Source organism: Saprolegnia parasitica (genome assembly GCF_000151545.1).
Source record: "Saprolegnia parasitica CBS 223.65 unplaced genomic scaffold supercont2.109, whole genome shotgun sequence".
Lineage (NCBI taxonomy): Eukaryota > Oomycota > Saprolegniomycetes > Saprolegniales > Saprolegniaceae > Saprolegnia > Saprolegnia parasitica.
Genome location: NW_012156503.1, coordinates 3904 through 22134, shown reverse-complemented (window position 1 = coordinate 22134; position 18231 = coordinate 3904). Strand labels below are relative to the sequence as shown.

The window sequence follows — 18231 nt, the reverse complement described above, 5'->3', positions numbered from 1 at the left end:
CATCCGGATTCGGCATGACGTCATCCCACTCAAGCTCTCGCCCAATCAGAGGCGCGCGCCATCGACGTCATGGGCAACCAAGTTGCCACGCCATGGTTTTGGCTCGGAGATTGTAATCAAACGAAAGGCTGGTGGTGGGGAGGAGACGATGAGGCGGCAGAGACTGTCGGCTGCGAGTCGCAGCCTCGGCGGTTCCAGCGACGGTCCCTCCTCCGCTTCAATCCACCTCGACACGGCTTTTATTCCCTCTCCGCCACGCGCGTGGCTCAATCAATGCAAGCTTGAGATGAAGCTCCGAAGAAGAGGGTTGACGCGGACGACGTGGCGCCACGACTACTACGGTACCGGTAGACCCGCAGAACCGCCGAGGATCTAGAACGTGTTGAAAGAAAAGGCAAGTCGGTCGGATTCCTGTCGTACGTCAACAGTGGCCTGCAGCTGCGAAAGACTCTCGTCGCATAGGCCATGTTGATCGAATAGCTTTTGAATGCTGTATAGCAACGCTGCATATCAACGCCAAGTTGGCGGTGCTGCGTGCACACGACGTCCACCCACAACCGGCCCAAACGTCGGACATGCATCATATCCGGATGATGAGATATCAGACTAAAGAAACGCAACTTTACACGCTTAGATTTGCTTGACAGGCTTGGGCAGCACCACGAGGATCGCGTAGGCCGCAACAAGCCCGGCATGGCCCGCGAAAAAGACTTGGCTCCAGCGCGCAATGGATGCGCTCCACGAGAGGGACACGAACGCGACAGCGAGGTAGTTGATGACGACCACCGTACAGAGCCAGCTGAGCACGTCATAGACGGCCTTGGTCGCAGCGTGCGAGCAAAAGTACGGGCGGAGCTTGGCGCGCGCGAGGCGGTTGACGGCGGTCGGAAGCGGCACCGTGAGGAAGAAGAGGTAGTAGCCCGGGTAAAAGCCGTGCCAAAAGGCTGACACAAAGTACGTGATGAGGAGCGAGTTGCCGTGGCGGCTGTACACGTAGCGCTCGAGCCACGCCTGCGTGCCCTTGTTCCACGAGCGGCTGAGGTCACGGATGCTCTGGCCGAGCTCGAAGCCGAGGATGTCGACGTTCGAGACCGCATTCCAGCCCACGACGCGGCCGTTGGCGTCAATCCCTTCGCAGCCAAAGCCGCAGAGCACGGTCGCGCCCTCGGCGATCTTCCACGCGCAGTAGTACTTGCAGCGCGTGAGGAGGAGCGCCATGTAGATCGCGAACCCGCGATAGAGCAGCGGCGCCGACGCATCGCCAAACGCGCCGTCGAGCGTGAACGTGGCACCAAACTTGGCGATGCTCGCCATGCAGATGACGCCAATCGTGAGCTTGGCGGCCGCCGCAGCAAAGCACGACGTGAGCGCCGAGGCCTTGTGCGCGAGCTTGAACGTCGCGCCCGAGACCGCATCGGCGTAGCTGCGGTACTCGAAGGCGGGGCCGGCGAGGAAGGTGGCGAAGCAGAACGCAAAGCCGTAGAATTCCACGAGCGACGGCAGCGCCGCGATCGCATACGTCTTGCGGACGCGCGCGACCTTGTCCGGGAGGTCCAAAGCCGGAGCGGCCGCGCCATCGAGCACGTTGTACGCAAACGACGTGAGCTTGATCACGAGCAGCATCTGCGGCCCGGTAAAGTCGAGGCTCCACCCGAGGTAGTCGACGTAGATGCGGTAGAGGTGCGAGAGTGAGAGATACGTCATGTTGAAGAGGAAGACGAGCATCGGCGCGCGGGCCGCGGGCGCGTACTTGACGAGGAGGTACGTGATTGTCGACGCTAAGAACGAATGGATCCACTGCGACCCGAGCACGAACTGCGCCATGAGGACGCCCGAGAGGAAGGAAAACCAATGCTTGGCTCGCGGCGGCAGCGTCCGGAAGGCAAGCGCGAGTGGGTACGCTGCAAACAAGCTCAGCGTGTAGCGCAATTGGTCGGGCGCGAAGCCGAGGACCTTGGAGAGCGACGCGACGTGCGCGTGCAGCAGCTCAAACGAGAACGGACAGAGCGCCAGCGCATACGCGTCGAGCTGTGCGGCCACTGCCTCCATCGTAGCACTATGTGAAATGAAAACTGAGATTCTTGTATACGTATGTGCGGTAGCTGCTGGGGCCACTTGAGCTTCGGCGCGCCAACTGCTGGAACCTGGCGCTGCCACGGTGGCGCCAGCGCGTATCGACGCAATCCGTGCGCCGGTTATGACGCAGGCCCAAAAACACACGCAAAGTGCGCAAAAACGCACTTTATCGGATTTCTCGCAAGGCCATTGGCTCGTTCGATTGCGCTTGCATGTCATCGGCGGTGACGTGGATCCGGGAGGCTCGGCAGCGACCGGTGGCCGAAGCCAGCGCCAGCAGTAGCCACGGACTGTCTCGCGATCGTGCGAGCCTAACACCACATGGCGACAACCTTTTGTGCACTTTGGCGTTCCTCCGCGTTCGCCCGCCGTCGCCCCAGCAACACACGTGCAACGACACGAAATGACCGCACGTCGCCCTGCGCGCTCGTCAACTAGCACGCATGCATGTCAACCATGCTTTGAATCGGACTCCGTTGGTAGCACCTGCCGCGGGTCGATCGCTGTAGTTTGCCACCCCGCCAACGTTGGCGTGTCGGCTACCTTGCAGTCTCATTTCTACGCCATCGGGCGTGCTTTTCTAGCGCCTCCTCGCAGCACAGTGTCTAATGGCTCGTCGCTGCTGCGTGGGCTTGTTGCGCATCATGCAGCGAAAGTTCCGTGCTTCGTCGAGGAGTCCGCGGATCGAGCGTTCGTGGCCACTGCTCCGATACCGGGAACCTTGCGTCGACAGTCCGGATAATGTCCGGATAACGTGTTGATGCTAGCAACTGGCCAATCACAGACGGCGGATGATGGACGAAGGCAGGATGGCCGAGTGGCATTTGTCATTTTCCGCCACGCCAGCGACGATGGAGTTCGGGTCCGCCCTTCGCGTGCTCGACGGCTACATGGAGGCCATCGCGCCGACGCTCACGCAGCTCGATGGCGTCGCCCAGACGCTCACGCCGCTCAAGTTTGAAGCCGCCAACGCCTTCTTGAACGAGATCGCGGCCGGCGCCGGCATGGAGCTCGACCAGGTGCGCTACGCCGTGTGCCTCTTCGCCGTGTACCCGCTCGCGCTTCTCTTCCAGCTCCTCCCGACCGCGACGCTCAAGCACCTCTACTCGCTTGGCGTCGGCGTCTCGCTCGCGCAGTTCGTCTTTGGCTCGCAGTGGGTGCACTCGTTCTTGATGTCGTTCTTGACGTACCTCCTCGTGTGGCTCGCGCCGGCCAAGTTTGCGCCGTCGATCGTCTTCCTCTTCAACATGACGTACATGTCGCTCGCGCACCTCTACCGCATCTACGTCGACTACATGGGCTGGAGCCTCGATTTCACCGGCCCGCAGATGCTCCTCGTGATCAAGCTCACGGCGTTTGCGTACAACTACTACGACGGCGTCGTCGACGTCAAGCGCCTCAACACGCCCACGGACAACAAGGGCCTCGCGCGCGTCTACGCCAGCCGCAAGGCGCTCAGCGTCGCCAAGATGCCGTCGTTCCTCGAGTTCTTCGCGTACGTCTACTGCTTTACGACGTTCCTCGCGGGCCCGGCCTTTGAGCTCCGCGAGTACCTCGACGTTGTCAACGGCGCCAAGCGCCTCGGGCCCGGCCGCTTCCTCGCGACCATCTCCAAGTTTGTCGTCGGCGTCACCTTCATGGGCCTCATGGTCGCCTTTGGCGGTGCATACCCGATCACGATGCTCTACAGCGACGAGATTGCGGCGCTGCCGCTTCTCGAGCGCCTCTTGAAGCTGTACATCTGCCTCTTCTTCGTCAAGGCCAAGTACTACGGCGCGTGGAAGATCTCGGAGGGCGCGACCGTGCTCTGCGGCTTCGGTTTCGAAGGCTTTGCCGCCGACGGCGCGTCCAAGGGCTGGAACGGCGTGAGCAACATGGACGTCCTCGGCTTCGAGTTGGCGCCGTCGATCCGCGAGGGCTCGCGCGCGTGGAACAAGGGCACGCAGGCGTGGCTCGAGCGCTACGTGTACTCGCGCACGGGCAACTCACTCATGGCCACGTACTTTGTGTCGGCCTTCTGGCACGGCTTTTACCCGGGCTACTACATCTTCTTTATGAGCATCCCGCTGCCGACGGCCGTGAACCGCGTCGCGTTCAAGCGCATCCGGCCCTACTTCCTCGAGGCGGACGGCTCGTTCGGCGCCAAGAAGCGCGTGTACGACGTCATTGGCACGATCTGCACCATCTTCACGCTGCACTACCTCGTGATCCCGTTCCAGGCGCTCTCGTGGGAGCACTCGCTCGCCGCGCTCACGCACATGAAGTTCTCGGGTCACATCATCATGGCCGTGCTCTACGTCGTCTTTTCGCTCGTGCCCATGCGCAAGCTCAAGACCAAGGAGCAGTAAGAAGAAGAGCACTAGAGATAACAGCAGAAATGTGCTTGCTACGTTTGCGATTCCTTGGTATCGATTTCTATATGCGAGTACAATTCGGTTCTTATCGACACAACCGATCACAACCGAGGAATACAATACATTCCTCGGCTCACTGCTGTCGTCGACCTCCGTTCCGAATACTTACTGCGCCGTAGGTGACAGACACGAATGGCCATGCAAAAGCCGGCGTTCCAACAACCATACTACATCCTCCAAGCTTGGGCGTCAAGAACGCGACGCTTGAATAGACCCTGCCCATGTGTTGCTGCGTGGAGCAAAGGAAGTATTATTTTAAAGTTGTATTCTTCCGAGGTCAGCACAGGAGCCATTGACGTGAGCGAACGTTTCGTGCCAAGTGGACCCACCAACACATGTGTTTCAGTGTCACACGCGGTGGGGATGTCTGCGCCGCAAATCTATTTTGAAACGCTCGCGGCAGAGACGCGTACACAGTAGCCTAGAAGGGCATCGATTATTCCCCTGACAGCAGCTAAAACAAGGCGCTTCCGGGACAACCAAGTGAACATAGCCTCGGTCTGCAAGGATACCTCTGGAAAGTGGTGGATTCTATTACAACCCAATGCTACTACCACTGTGGAATTCGACCTCGACCCAGTCATGTCCACGAGAGGAGTCAAACGCATTAGTGTCCATCGCCTGCGAGCATCCCACGGCTTGACGTCTCAGCGATGTCCTTGTTACCCACGTGGCTTACGCGTGAAGGGCCGACACGGCGGCTCGAGATGCATCTTAACAAGCACCACGTCGACCACAAAAAGCATTTGCAGTCGCTACATGTGTCGCTACATGTGTAGTGCCAAAGTTGGACTCCAACGGGTGCGATCAACCACGATCGAGTAGAAACGTTGAGGCCAAGCGTCCATTCGGAAAGGGCGCGTTGGACACTCCGTCGCGTCGTGTCCAACGCCGAACTCGGTGCTGCCGGTGGTCATTTCCCAACAAACATGGACGCCGAGAGCACTGGAAGCGACCGGACGGAGCGAGCCCGGGCGAACGCACGCGCCTACTACCAGCGGCACCGCCACGTCATCTTGGCGAAATTGCGCGCGCGGTACGAAGAAGACCCGGACAAGGAGCGCAACCGACAGCACGAGCGGTACCACCGCCGAAAAGCCGAAAAGGCTGCCCAGCAACAAGCCTCGGCGACACCGCTGGCTGGTAACGTCAGCCCCCACAGCATCCACTTTATTCTTAATTAACCCAACAATAGCAACACGAAAACTATATATGTACAATGAACTTGTGACACTTCATTCTTCACGAAAAACGGCATTCGGACACGCAACCGAGAGCAAGACAGCGCGGCGGGACATCGATCGCCGCGCGTGACGACCTGGAATGACTCCCGTGATGCAACGCAGACCTTGGAACAACCTGTCAACAGCCGGCAAAAATTGGTGGGCGGTGTGATGGGATTACATTTAAAGCTGTGCAGAAAGTCGAGCAAGCGAAGCTGCAAGCGATCACGAACACTTGTAAACGACAGGATAGAAGACAGTAGCTTGTTCGCGCGAGCACATGCTTGGGTGTTGGAGCCTTTCGTAGCAAGCAATTCCCTCCCGCGGATGTCTAGGATTTTTGGTTTAAACAGCCAGATACCGATTGACCGATTGGAAATTGTCGAATGTTGACTTGGTGGGGTGTTCGAAGTGCCTCGGCTGGCTTCGTACACTACCGGTTTAGATTTGGTGCTTGTTTGGTTCGACCCGACGCCTTGTGATTAACAAACACAATTCTTGAATGGATTCCATTCTACTACAGTACAATCTTGTGGCTCTTACGGGCTAGGTAATGCGGAGATGCACCACTCTTGTACATCACACATTTTTCATTTTTCCGCATTATTTCTCCAGGTCCATGCCGTCCAAAGCGTCGGCAGGTCGCGCGGTCGACCACATTGCGTTTGAAATGGAAATTGCCGAGAGTTGGCCCTTTGGTAGAGGACGCTTAGGAGAGCACGGCACGCGAGGTCGCATCGACGTCCGAGGCGTACAGCGCTAGCGAGGTGCGATCCAAGATGCATTTGTGGTCAATGCCAGAAATAAGATCGTAGTGCCATCTCGGCGGCACCACGCCAGGACGCCGACGCCGCTTGTCGACAACATCGCGTTTGAAATGGAATCGCTCAAACTTGGCACAGATAGAAGGAAGACACGTTGAAGAGCAGAGTAGACCACGTTACGTTGCCGCTTGCCGTCCTACAACGCGCGCAGTGCTCGATAACATATACAAAGTGCTCTTGAAACGTTAAAAAGCAAAGGACGGCATTGACACACCGTAGTCTTCGCTTTCTACTAGTGCACTTGTACCCGAGACAATGACCCCATTCACTCTGACGAATGTGATATCTAGCAACGTTCTTGGAGTTCCGATGCGGAGAGCTGTCGCATCACGGGGGGTTATTGGGACGGGAGGCTTTAGCGCTTGCAATGCTCGGATGGCTTGCACTGTTCTTGCGCACGCCAGCGTGCATGGTCCTTATATACATGCGTACTATCATCTCTTTGACGCTACATGTTGTTGGGCTCGATAACGCCATTTTGAGCCCAAAGAGTTTCAAGAAAGTAGCTCGAGATCACATGGCTCGAAAATGCTTGCGAATTAAGGCAGCTCGCCAGGTGCAAGATGCCTTCGTCTTCCACGTCGATTGATGACTCTAGCGCGAGGGTGTAAAGCTGAAGAGCCCACGTTTGCTCCGATAAAAGCGACAGTGCATCGCAGCACCGAGCATAGAAAAGAGGAAATGCGCAACCCATCGCTAGTGCCAAGTAAGCTCGCAAAGTACCACGAGATGCGGCCGCAGAACCTCCTCGAGAGTCTGAATTTGGCATCGCTGATCGCCTAGCCCATACCCAGCCACCAGACCATCGTTGGCAGGGACGAAACGGCATGGTGCAGATGACCGACGTCCTGACAGAGTCGAGCCGTTGCGATGATGGCAAGAGGAAGTCGGTCCGTACATAGGACGATAAATTTTCTCCCTTGTAGTCAATCACCCACCTCGAGGAGCGATCCCTGCAAGTACAAGAGCCCTCGTCGCGACAATCTGGCAACATATTCGTGGCCCGTAATCAGCCGCGCGCGATGGTATTGGCCAATCCATCACCCCGCTGGCAGCATGTTTGTCCCATGTTTCCGTTCAATGTCCCACTAAATCCCATGCGACGTTTTACACGTCTCTATATTCGGCACGTTTTCCAGTCCAATTCGGCATCATGCCCATCAAAATGGGGTAAAATGTAGTAAATCCCAGATCGTGCGTTTGACAGGCAACGCAAGCGTCTGTCTTTCAAATCCCAGCACTTTGCCATTTGAGGACAATGGTCGACGCCAAGGCCGGTCTGCACCGCGCCCGGTCGCGCTTCGTGCGCCTCATCATCAACAAGGACGGCAACATGGACGCGCTCGAGGAGCGCCGCGAAGAGCTCGTCGTGCTCGAGCGCTCCAAGCAGGCGTGGACCAACTACCGCCGCTTCTGCCAGTTCCGCTTTGGGTACCTCGCCTTCCTCGTCCTCATCTCGATCGTCATCTTCTCGTTCGCGCTCCTCATGGAGCTCTTCTTCGCGGTGTTTCTCCCGGCCGCGCGCGAAGACGCCAACTACTACCTCCGGTCCTTCCTCATGCTGCTCGCGCTGCCCATGACGCTCGTCTTCCTCTCGTACATGTTCGAGGAGGCGCTGCGCCTCTTCTCAGACGCGCTCAGCGGCACGGAAGGCAGCCTCGCCAACTTTCGCCTCTCGCTCGCCGTGCTTATTCACGCCGCGCGACACAAGGCCGTCATGACGCGCGAGCACACGGACCTCTCGCACGTCGACCCGTACTTTGGCGACAACGCGGCGCTCGAGATCCAGCCGCGCGCGACGCCGGGCGACGTCGAGAACCACGTGCCCGGCAGAGACATTGACTACTCGACGTTTGTGGTCGTCGATCTCATTTGCCCGATCTTGTTCGAGGTCGTGACGCTGGTCGCGTTTCTGATTTCGCTGGTTGCGACCTTCTCGCTCTCCGAGGCGTTCACGACGTACCTCCGCGCCGGCTTTTACGTGGTCGTCTTCTACCTCTGCGCCTGGGTCGTCGGCCATTTCTGGACGACGCGCAGCAAGCGCATGCGGTACCTCGTGCTCACGTACCGCGTGCACCGCGAGCGCATGAAGGCCGAGGTCCGCGGCTGCACAAGGACAAGTGGGCCAACCACTTTTGGCTCCTCGACATTGGCTTCCGCGCGTTCTACTGCCTCGGCTGGACCAAGCCCGAAGACGTCTCAAGCACCGCCGCGCCACGCGAGCCCGGTCGCGTCGCGCGCGCGATCCACGCGGCCAACGACAGAAATCCGTACCGAAAGCTACACGCGAACCTCAAGATTGCGCTCATGCTCCCGTGCATCTTTCTCGGCGCGTTCGTGTCGTTCTACGTCTTCCAGCTCGGCTGGCCCATCATGGGCTGCAGCCTCCTCCTCCTCGCGTCGGCGCTCCGGACGCGGTTCCCGCAGATCTTTGGCACGTCCTTCTTCTACTTATCTTGGCGTTCGTGCTCTTGGCCTTCATGTTCATCTCGTCGGCGTCCGCGATCGGCACGTTTGTCAAAGGCGGCTCGTTCGACGTGCGCCCGCCCGTCGATCCGCTGCACCCGAACGTCTCGATCGCGCTCCCCGGGCAGTTCAACATCCCCGTGTACCCGATTTGCCACTTTTCGCACCAGACGCTCGACGTGATCGACTTCGTGTTGATTTCCGACGCGGCGTACGGCTCGACCAACGAAATGCAAGACGCGATGCTCGGGAAGCGCTTCAACGGCACGGCGCTCCACAACTGGAGCGTTCCGGATCGCAGCAACCTCGCGACCGACCACCAGCAGTGGCTTCAGATCGACTTTGCCGACTTGAACGTGACCGTCGTCGCGATCCGAGGTACGCCATCGCTCTGGATCTGGTCACACAGCGTGGATATCGTAGGCACCGCGTCAGCTGCCGATGCACTCCAAGACATGCACTACTGGTTCGGCATCACGATCATGCAAACGGCCAACGTCTTCATCCCGTTCCTGAGCCAACTGCCCCAGGACTTTGTTGTGAACCTCCTCTCGCTGCGCTTTCTCAACAAGATCATCCCGACACCGGTCTACCAAAAGCTTCTCGACAAGGTCGAGGCGCTCAAAAAACAAAGTCCAACATCGTTGTGACGGGCCACTCGCTCGGTGGCGCCATGGCCGCCGTCGTGGGCGCCAAAATGCACTTGCCTGCGGTACGACGTCGTCTTGATACATGGATACACGGATCGGATGCTAGGTCTCGTTTTCGGGCCCGGGTCTCTTGTATTCGCGCGGTCGGTTTGACATTGACGACGAGCGCTCGATTCGCGACTACGTGCTCACGGTCAAGCCCCGGGGCGACTTCGTGCCGCGAGTGGACCGCCTCGGCGGCCTCGTCCAAGACATCGACTGCCGCCGCAACAACCCGAAAGCATGCCACGGCACCGACACGCACGCGGTACGACTCGACTGTTTTGCGTCCACGCTAAGCGCTTGGTTCCTAGTGCGAGTTTTACCTCACGTGCGGCGACAAGCGCGGCCGCGACTGGTCCCGTGTCTGCGAAGAGTACCGGAACCTCGCTAAGAAGATTGATTCGATCACAACGCAGAGCAACAACTAGCTACGACGGACATGATCAAGCTGACACTTTTTGTATATTCTGTGCTTTTGAGCACACAGAACGCTGCTATACGTACAATAACGTATGACCACCACGCGCGGCGCTAGACCACGGACGTTCAACGTCCTTGCGGATACTGTTGAGAAGGACGATTGGGCGGAGGCTCGAGACGGGTCCTTCGGGCTTCTTCGGTTTCGGCACACCTGAGTGCGCCGGCTGAGTGTGCTGGCGGAGCAGGGACGTGGTTGTACATGCCGCTGTGCGGACTGGCGTCTTCGATTTCGTCGGCAATCTTGTTGACGCGTTCGTCGGCGAGGTCCTTGCTTTCGTATCTCATGCAGTAGCTAATTCCGTTTGCTCTTGAGTTCTCGGGCGGCGTCTGCGTCGCGTTGATGCTCGTGCTGGTATCGCAGGTGACGGTTCGCAGAGCGTCTATTGGCGTCCAACTGCGCCGACGTGGCGCTCGTCTTTGCCGAGGAACCCGCGCCAGCGCCAGCGCGCCACCGCACCGACATCATCAGCGTGGCATGCGAGTCGAGAAAGGCCGCCAGCGCTGGCGTCCATGAGACTGCATGCAGGAAGCTACTGAAGACGTCACGCTTGATCAAGCGCGTAGCAATCGCTTCGACAACATACAAAGAGCGAGTGCGTCTGGCGGGGTCGCGCCGGCCGCCTTCTAGGAGGGACCATCGTCGCTTGCAAATTTGGGATCTTATCTGCGGATTGGCGAAGATTCGTCGCCAAATAGCCAATCAAACACAAGCAGACGTCACGCGCACCAGCCAACGCTCGTGAGGTAAGAAAATACGTCAGCCACACCCAACCGCCACTCGAATCGGCAGGACAACATGTACCCAACCTCTTCTTGGCTGACGTAGACTCCAAACCTCCAATCAACAACACCCTGCAAGCCAGCCGTGGCACATTGCGTTCGCTGGGCCCTAGCCCTAACCCTAACCCTTGGCCAAAAAATCCAAGGTCCCCGCAGGCGTCGAGGAGGGATGACCTGGAGCCTAACGGTAGCATCCGAGCCAACACAGTTGGTTGGGCAGTGTGTCCCTGTGGTTTCGCCAAGAATTGACACGAGGACATGTATATCAAACCCTTTAAGCTGCAAGCAGTGTAGCGAGTACACCAGTCACGGCTGAACCATCCGCGTGCGATGAGCTTGCGCAAAAGCCGTGGCCCGAGCGCGCATGAGCACCTCGACCTCGACCTAAATGGGCTGGGGCGACCTCTGACGGTAATCTGCCGAGCGAACATGTGCGATGCCGTGGCAGATGCGCGACAAAAGAGACCCGCAGATCGTTCTCGCCTCTGATCGATCCGCGCGCATCGATGCACGTGGTCGTGTCGGCAACCTCTTCGCAAGTCTACGCGAGCAAAAGCGCAACGACGCCGTTCGCATCCAGCGGGTTGCCTTGCAAGCGCACAGTCGCCAGCCGCGGAAGATGTGCGAGGAGGCAGCTCAGCGCCATGGCGCCTGCGCGCTTGATGTTGTTGCGGCTGAGATCCAGTGTGCGTAGACGGGGTGTGTGCACCAGCGCAGTCGAGAGCGCCGATGCGCCAACATCACCAAAGCTTTGGTTGACAAGCGAGAGCGTCTCAAGCTGCGATGTATGTCGGAGGAATGGTGCGAGGGCAAGAACACCGGCGTCGCGCAGCTTGTTGGACGTGAGGCCGAGGTGCGAGTAGCGCGGTAGGAGGAGTGCGAGCGTGAGGCAGTGGGTTGTCGAGAGGTGGATGTTGGTCAAGCGCAATGTCGTGAGCCGATTCAGACGCGGGAGGTCGTCATCAAGAAAGCACTGCTCATCACGACCGTCCGGGCCTTGCATCTCGTTCGAAGCACGCACGTGCAGCGACACGAGTGCACTGTTCACGAGCCTCCCGACCACGTAGCTCATTTGGGAGGGTGGCAGAAGCTGGAGGTCGAGGTGCGTCAGGTGGCGCGACAAGGTCGATCCGCTGCCCTGTTGAAGCCGCGTGTCAAGAGAGGAGGCACGTGCTCGTTTTGCCCAGAGTTGTTGAGCCGATGAGACCTCGTCCACGTTCGTCATCGTGAGCGACGTGAGCGGCGTCGCTTGGATCCATGCCGCGAGCGTTGCAGCTGCCTCGTCTGGAAAGCGCACCTTGAACGCACCGCGCAGCGCAAGCTTGGTCACGCGACGCATCGAGACGAGGAGGTCCGCCAGCCCTGTGAGAATGGCGCTTTGCGTCGCGTATCGCTCGTCCGGAGGCGGGATCGGCCGCGCCGCGATACAGACGTCGATCGATTGGAGCGACGCCGCATTGGCGAGGAACACTTGCTGGACGGTCGCTAGCGCACGCGCGTCCATGGTCCATGTTGTAATCGTGAGCGAGATACGTTCCAGTGTCGGCCACGCGCGCGGCAGCGTAGCGACCACCGGCACAACGGGCAGTGCGATGGTCGATTCGATGCAAAGGCGTGGGTTGACGATCAGGAGCTGGGCGAGCACGTTGTCAGCATTCGCAAGCTGCGTAAGAGAAGCAACATCGAGCGTCGGCCAAAGGACCTCGAGCCCGAGCGCATGCGACAGCGTCGTGGCGAGTTGCAGTGCCGGCGTGCGCAGCTGCTTCGGGAGCGCCTCGAGGAACGCCGTCATGCAGTCGACAGGCACGTACGTCGCAATGGCCTCGAGAAGCTCGGGCGACAGCAGCATCGTGTCGGGCTCTGGGCGGTGCTGGCGCTTGGCCAGCGTAGCACTGGTCATCTCGGTCGTCGTACTGGTGCACTCTCCTTCTGGCCACAGAGATCCCACTGCGCCTGGACATGCATCCGGAAACTTGCAGATTATCCGGTTACGCACCATACGTGGCAGCACGACCGATGAACAATATACCGCGGTGCGATGGAAGAGCTTGGGCCACGCATTGTAATATGTTGCGCTATCGGTCCACATCGTGTTCAAGGCACGGAAGACACGTGGGGAACAAGGAACGTTTTTCCTCACTTTGATTCTCTTGGCCCATGGCCAGGCGATACTTCGGAGCGCACGGCATGCGAGGCCGCTTCGACGTCCGAGGTGTACAGCGCTAGCGAGGTGCGATCCAAGATATGTGTATTTGAGGTCACCGCCAGAAATAAGATCGTAGTGCTATCTTGGTGGCACCGGCCACGATGCGGACACCATTTGTCGACAACATCGCGTTTGAAATGGAATCGCCCATAGTTTGCACAGTGACAGAAGTCACGTTGAGGAGCAGAGCAAGCCACGCTACGTTGCTGTTGCAGTCGATCGCCGCGCGCAATGCTCGACAACATTCACAAAGCGCTCTTAAAACGCTAAAAAGCAAAGGACTGCATTGGCGCGCCGTAGTCTTCGTCTTGTACACTTGTAGCAACCCTTTCACTGGATCGTTAATGCGATTCCTAGCAACAAGAATACAAATACTATGTTCAAAGCCATCGCATCCTGTGGAGCGATTGGGACGAGAGGTTTATAGCTACACCAATCGTCAATCCGCACTCTGTGGTGGCTTCCGCGGTGCAACGCAAACAACGCAGCGAGGGGAGAGTCATCTCCCAGGAAGCAGGCGGTTGTATTGCGTTACGCCACGAAGGCAGATCGAGAGGTATTGAGAAGTGGGACAAAGGACGCCTGCGCCGCTGATAGAAAGATAGGCTGTGCCGGATGAGACCGTCGCCACGATGCTCCAACTGGGGTCACTACCGTATAGGGTCGCTACCGGACATCATCTGTACATGGCACTTCGTCCTATCCTCTCTACATCGCACACAGACTACACAGACTTTGGGCTACTCGCTTCCTGCAGTCATAACTCTTCAGCGATACACGCTTGCATGCGCCTGGCATGGCTTGACCAAACCAGACACAACAACTCGCAGTGATTTGATGCCGTCAAACACCACTTGTGTAAAACGAGTGCCAAGCTATTTTGCGTCCTCCTATGCCAGGGACGAAATGTTCACAATAACGTTAAGTAATTCTTTCAACGAAAGCTCGTCCGTGCACAGCGACCGGTATTCTAGGCACGCTCGGCCTTCGTGCGAGTGATAACGATTGGCCACCGCTACTGTACAAACAAGTTTCATGCGCGACGATTCATCAAGGGATTCGATCCCTCCAAGCTCTGGTGCATCGACTCGACGACGGTGGCGACGTCGCCGCCATCCAGCTGTCAGGGCTGGCAGCGGCCTGCAAGCAGCAGAAAGTCATACGTGAGGCATGGGTCCAGTGCATTGAATCGGGCAGCTCGCTGTGGCTGGCGCGTAATTTTGGGTTTGCGGGTAAAAAATGGCTGCTAAAGATGGATCACGTGCTTTGCCAGCTCGTGCGGTTTTGCGTACCACTTCGTCGTACCGCCCATTGTGTGGAATCTTTTGACTTGTACTTCCCTGTCCAGCTAGCATCCACAACGACCGTCCCTGTGATATGAAATGCAGAGTCATCTCGCCGTCGTGACACTCCACGACTTCGACCTGTGAGTCGTACTGACTTGTCGCATTGCATGACGATAACGCGTTTCAGCGTTGCGATAGCTGTTACGAATCCAATGGATGGCACCCAACTGCTGGCAGATCTAAAGTTGGCACTTTCTCCTAGCCTCAAAAAGAAATCTGAGGCGTTGTGCGCACGCTCGAGATGGTGACGATAGCAGAGGACGTGGCGAGCACCGACGACGCAATGGCGTTTTCGGGCGGGACCTGCGGGCAGCACCAACGCCACACGGTCCAGCTCGACAGCGTGCTTTCAGAGTCCGAGAAATCGGAGGCGAAGGACGCTGATGGCGCCACGCTGAAAAATGCAACTTTGGTCAAGGGCCCAACGAACGACGACCGCCTCAACCCCGTCGCGATTGCCGTCTTTGCGCTCTGGGTGCTCGTCACCGTCAACTCACTTGTGGACCCACTCAAGACGATTTACGGCTACTTCGTCTACCTCGACAGCAACAACCAAAACGCCGTCTGGCAGCTCACGGTCGCCAACCACTTCAACAATGTCACGTCTCGCGTCTGTCCATTGAGCGGGCCGTTTCTCGACTGCTACTTTGAGCTGCCTGTATACGGCACCGGGTCCCTCGCCGGTGCGACCTGTCGGTCCTACTACCCCACCGACAAGGGCCCGACCCAGCACATTGGCAATTTTTTCGGCAACTGCACATTTCCCAACGGCCAGCGCGTTGACATGCCGGATGGCCGCACCACGGTGACGACGCAGTGGACGGTCCAAACAAGCTCTCTCGACCGAAAGTGTCTCACTCTACTCGGCGAAGGCGACAGCTTTCCGTGCGACGAGTACATCACGACCAACGGCCGCATCATCAACTACCGCGTGAGCCAGACGGAAACTAAAAAGTGGTGCAAGGAATTTGGCGGCTATTACATTCTCAACTTGACGTCGGGTATCCAAGAGGTGCTTGTCGCCAACGTCTCGGGGACGTCGGCTGCGTTTACAAGCATCCCGATGACGTACATGCAGCCCGTGTTTAGCCTCGAGCCGCTTCTTGGGTGCCCCGCCGAGGTGCGCATGGGCGGCATCGCCACCCACATCTCGACGTCAGGATGGTACGGCGACACGACGGCCCCATGGTCGGCGCGGACGACGAGCGCGGCGCACGCCAACGATGTGTCGCAACGCGCTTCGTCCGTCTTTGTCACGACAACACATTACGCGGAGGGTGACTTGACGCAGGTGCGCACGTCGTACAAGGACTCGTACCGGCTCGGGATCATCGCCATCATCACGTATTACCGCGCTTCGTCCGTCTACTACCCCATTCTGCTCGTGTACCTACGGCAGCGCCAGCCGTTCTTTCGGTGGCTGCGGCGCCGCAACTTTGGCTTGGTCTTGCACAAGCGCGAGCGGCACAACCTCTTCATTCTGCTCTTGCTGACGCTCGAGGCGCTGGCGAGCACGGAAGACGTGGTGATGTACTGCCAGCAGGTCGTCTACGGGGGCTCGTCGCTCGCGCAGCTCGCGCTCAAGTACATGTCGATCACGCGCATCATTTGGCCTTGTGCATTTTTACTCTTACTTGCGTCGCGGCTCGTCGAGGCGCTTCTCGGGCCCAAGCGGGCGTTTGCCATGTCGGAAGACCTTTTCCTCCTCGGCGCGCCGGTGGCCTGGATCTACATTCCGGTCTACGTGACCACCCAAGGCATGAGTCTCTTCCAAGGCTACCGCCAAACGGGCGCTATCATAAGCCACTATGCCAACTCGATCTTCAACGTGTATACAAACCAGATCAACAACCTCACGCTCTACTTTCAGCTCTTTGGGTACTTTACCATTATATCATCGGCGGCAACGTTTCTCGTCGACGTCGTCTGGCATGCGGTGACGCACAGCAGCAGCAGTCTCCTCGTCTCGATCATGTCGCTTCGCACGGCCAAAGAACCGGTGGACCCCAACGCGGTCACGTCCAACTTGCACCAAATCCTCATCGAGTCGACGCACCGCATGGCACCCGAGATCGCGCTGCAGATGACGCGCGCCAAGGTGCCACCGCTCATGCTCTGCGAGTCGCTCAATTTGGCGTCCGAGGGGTTTGTGTGCCTCGCGTACGGTGGCATCCATGTCGTCGCCGTCTCCGAGTGGGGATTCGCGCACCCACTCGAGAACGCGCTCGGGCACGTCGCTGTTATTCACGACGGCCATCGCGTCGCGTTCGACCCGAACGTTACGATCGACTCGTTGGTCAAGCTTTCGTCGCGCCCCGCGTGGCTCGGTATTCCCGACCTCTACTAACTTTTTCCTACTGTTTCTCGATTGCATGAATTATTTCTGGACGAAAAACTTCATTTCCGTCTTTTTGTCTAGTAGCCGCACCCGCTATGCAACATCTCGTGGACATACCCGGTCGCATTTTCTCGGGTGCACATCGAAACTTTGGTAGAGGGTGCCTTGGAGAGTACGGAATGCGAGGTCACATCGATGAGCGGGGCGTACAGTGGCAGCAAGACACGATCCAAGATGCACTCCAAACTAAGATCGTAGAGCCATTTGAGAGGCACAACGTGCACCAAACTAAGATCCTAGTGCCATCTTAGAGGCACCACTGCAAGACACTGGCGCCGCTTGTCGACACCATCATGTTTCAAATGGAATTGCCCATAGTTGGCACGGTGATACAAGACACTTTGAGGAGCGGAGCAAGCCACGCTGCGCTGCCGCTGGCGTCCTAGAACGCACGCAGTGCTTAACTTACTGTTAATATACCAAGCGCTCTTAAAGCGTGAAGAAGCAAATAATCACGTTGGCACGTCGTAGTCTTCGTCTTCTACACTTGTAGTAGCAACGATATCCCCTTCCACGCGATCCGAAATGCGATATATAGCAACATTCGTGGAGTTACTACGTCTAAAGCAAATGCTTTCAAAGCCATCATATCCTGTGGAGGGATTGGGACGAGAGGCATGGCACTCACAATTGTCGGACGTGAGTTCCTCTTCCACACTCACAACGATTTGATGTCGTCTATTGTCACTTGTGTAAAACGTGTGTCATGTATAATGCGTCCTCGTATGACAGAAATGATATATTCACAATATCGATTTCTATGACGTGGCACTCGGACAAGGTCCCATTTCCGAGCAAACGTTCATTTGTGTAAAAACAAGTGTAAAAACAAGTACGACAAAGGCGAAACGCAGTGCTTTTAGCGACAATCAGAAAACCCTAGAGCGGTGCTCAATCTGCTATTTGCGCTACAGTGCCTCGTTCGCATGGCACCGCGTCGCACAGCGGTCGCAAGCGGGCATCCTAACCACTGCGGACGTTGAAACTTGTGTGTCCGAGGTTCTTTTCGCATCGCTTCAATGCAGGACATTGGTTCACCAGGCAAGCGCTTTTAAAGATCTCTGCGTCCTCATGCAGCATGCAGGTTGCGGGTGCTTCTCGTTGAGGACCGATGCCTCATCAAGCACGATTCGTGGTACCAGCACCATCTCGACCAGCGTCGCAGCCATTGAGCGTCGGCGCTTGTACTTTGACACAGGCTACTTGGCGTATACAGGCGCGAAAGAGGCTCGCGGAGGTGTCAATCCAGTGTCGGGTCGTGGCGGCTGGCGTTCATGCAGCGCTGGTCGAAGCCCTCAGCGCCGTAGCGGTAGAAAGGTCATTGCT

At 57.9% G+C, this 18231-nt stretch overlaps 5 protein-coding genes across 5 annotated transcripts; 3 read left to right on the top strand and 2 right to left on the bottom strand.

Annotated features, from left to right (window-relative positions):
* Window positions 1-630: 630 nt before the first annotated feature.
* Window positions 631-2076, bottom strand: SPRG_13937 (hypothetical protein; the record flags this gene model as incomplete). Its single annotated transcript, XM_012352871.1, has 1 exon — window positions 631-2076. The coding sequence occupies exon 1, from the start codon at window positions 2047-2049 to the stop codon at window positions 631-633; it is 1419 nt and encodes a 472-aa protein (XP_012208261.1). The 5' UTR covers window positions 2050-2076.
* Window positions 2077-2876: 800 nt separating this feature from the next.
* Window positions 2877-4475, top strand: SPRG_13936 (hypothetical protein). Its single transcript, XM_012352870.1, has one exon. The coding sequence runs from the start codon at window positions 2886-2888 to the stop codon at window positions 4422-4424; it is 1539 nt and encodes a 512-aa protein (XP_012208260.1). The 5' UTR covers window positions 2877-2885; the 3' UTR covers window positions 4425-4475.
* Window positions 4476-7795: 3320 nt separating this feature from the next.
* Window positions 7796-10234, top strand: SPRG_13935 (hypothetical protein; the record flags this gene model as incomplete). Its single annotated transcript, XM_012352869.1, has 7 exons — window positions 7796-8635; window positions 8659-8998; window positions 9061-9381; window positions 9427-9614; window positions 9638-9715; window positions 9760-9960; window positions 10007-10234. The coding sequence occupies 7 exons, from the start codon at window positions 7796-7798 to the stop codon at window positions 10121-10123; spliced, it is 2085 nt and encodes a 694-aa protein (XP_012208259.1). The 3' UTR covers window positions 10124-10234.
* A 1262-nt stretch (window positions 10235-11496) lies between these two features.
* On the bottom strand, window positions 11497-12855 carry SPRG_13934 (hypothetical protein; the record flags this gene model as incomplete). Its single annotated transcript, XM_012352868.1, has 2 exons — window positions 11497-12093; window positions 12163-12855. The coding sequence occupies 2 exons, from the start codon at window positions 12853-12855 to the stop codon at window positions 11497-11499; spliced, it is 1290 nt and encodes a 429-aa protein (XP_012208258.1).
* Window positions 12856-14748: 1893 nt separating this feature from the next.
* SPRG_13933 (hypothetical protein) lies at window positions 14749-16854 on the top strand (the record flags this gene model as incomplete). Its single annotated transcript, XM_012352867.1, has 1 exon — window positions 14749-16854. One exon carries the CDS (start codon window positions 14749-14751, stop codon window positions 16852-16854), a length of 2106 nt encoding a protein of 701 aa, XP_012208257.1.
* Window positions 16855-18231: the final 1377 nt, after the last annotated feature.

Excerpts from the sequence above, each read along its gene's own strand:
- SPRG_13936 (XM_012352870.1), top strand. The coding sequence starts at position 2,886 with ATGGCCGAGTGGCATTTGTCATTTTCCGCCACGCCAGCGACGATGGAG.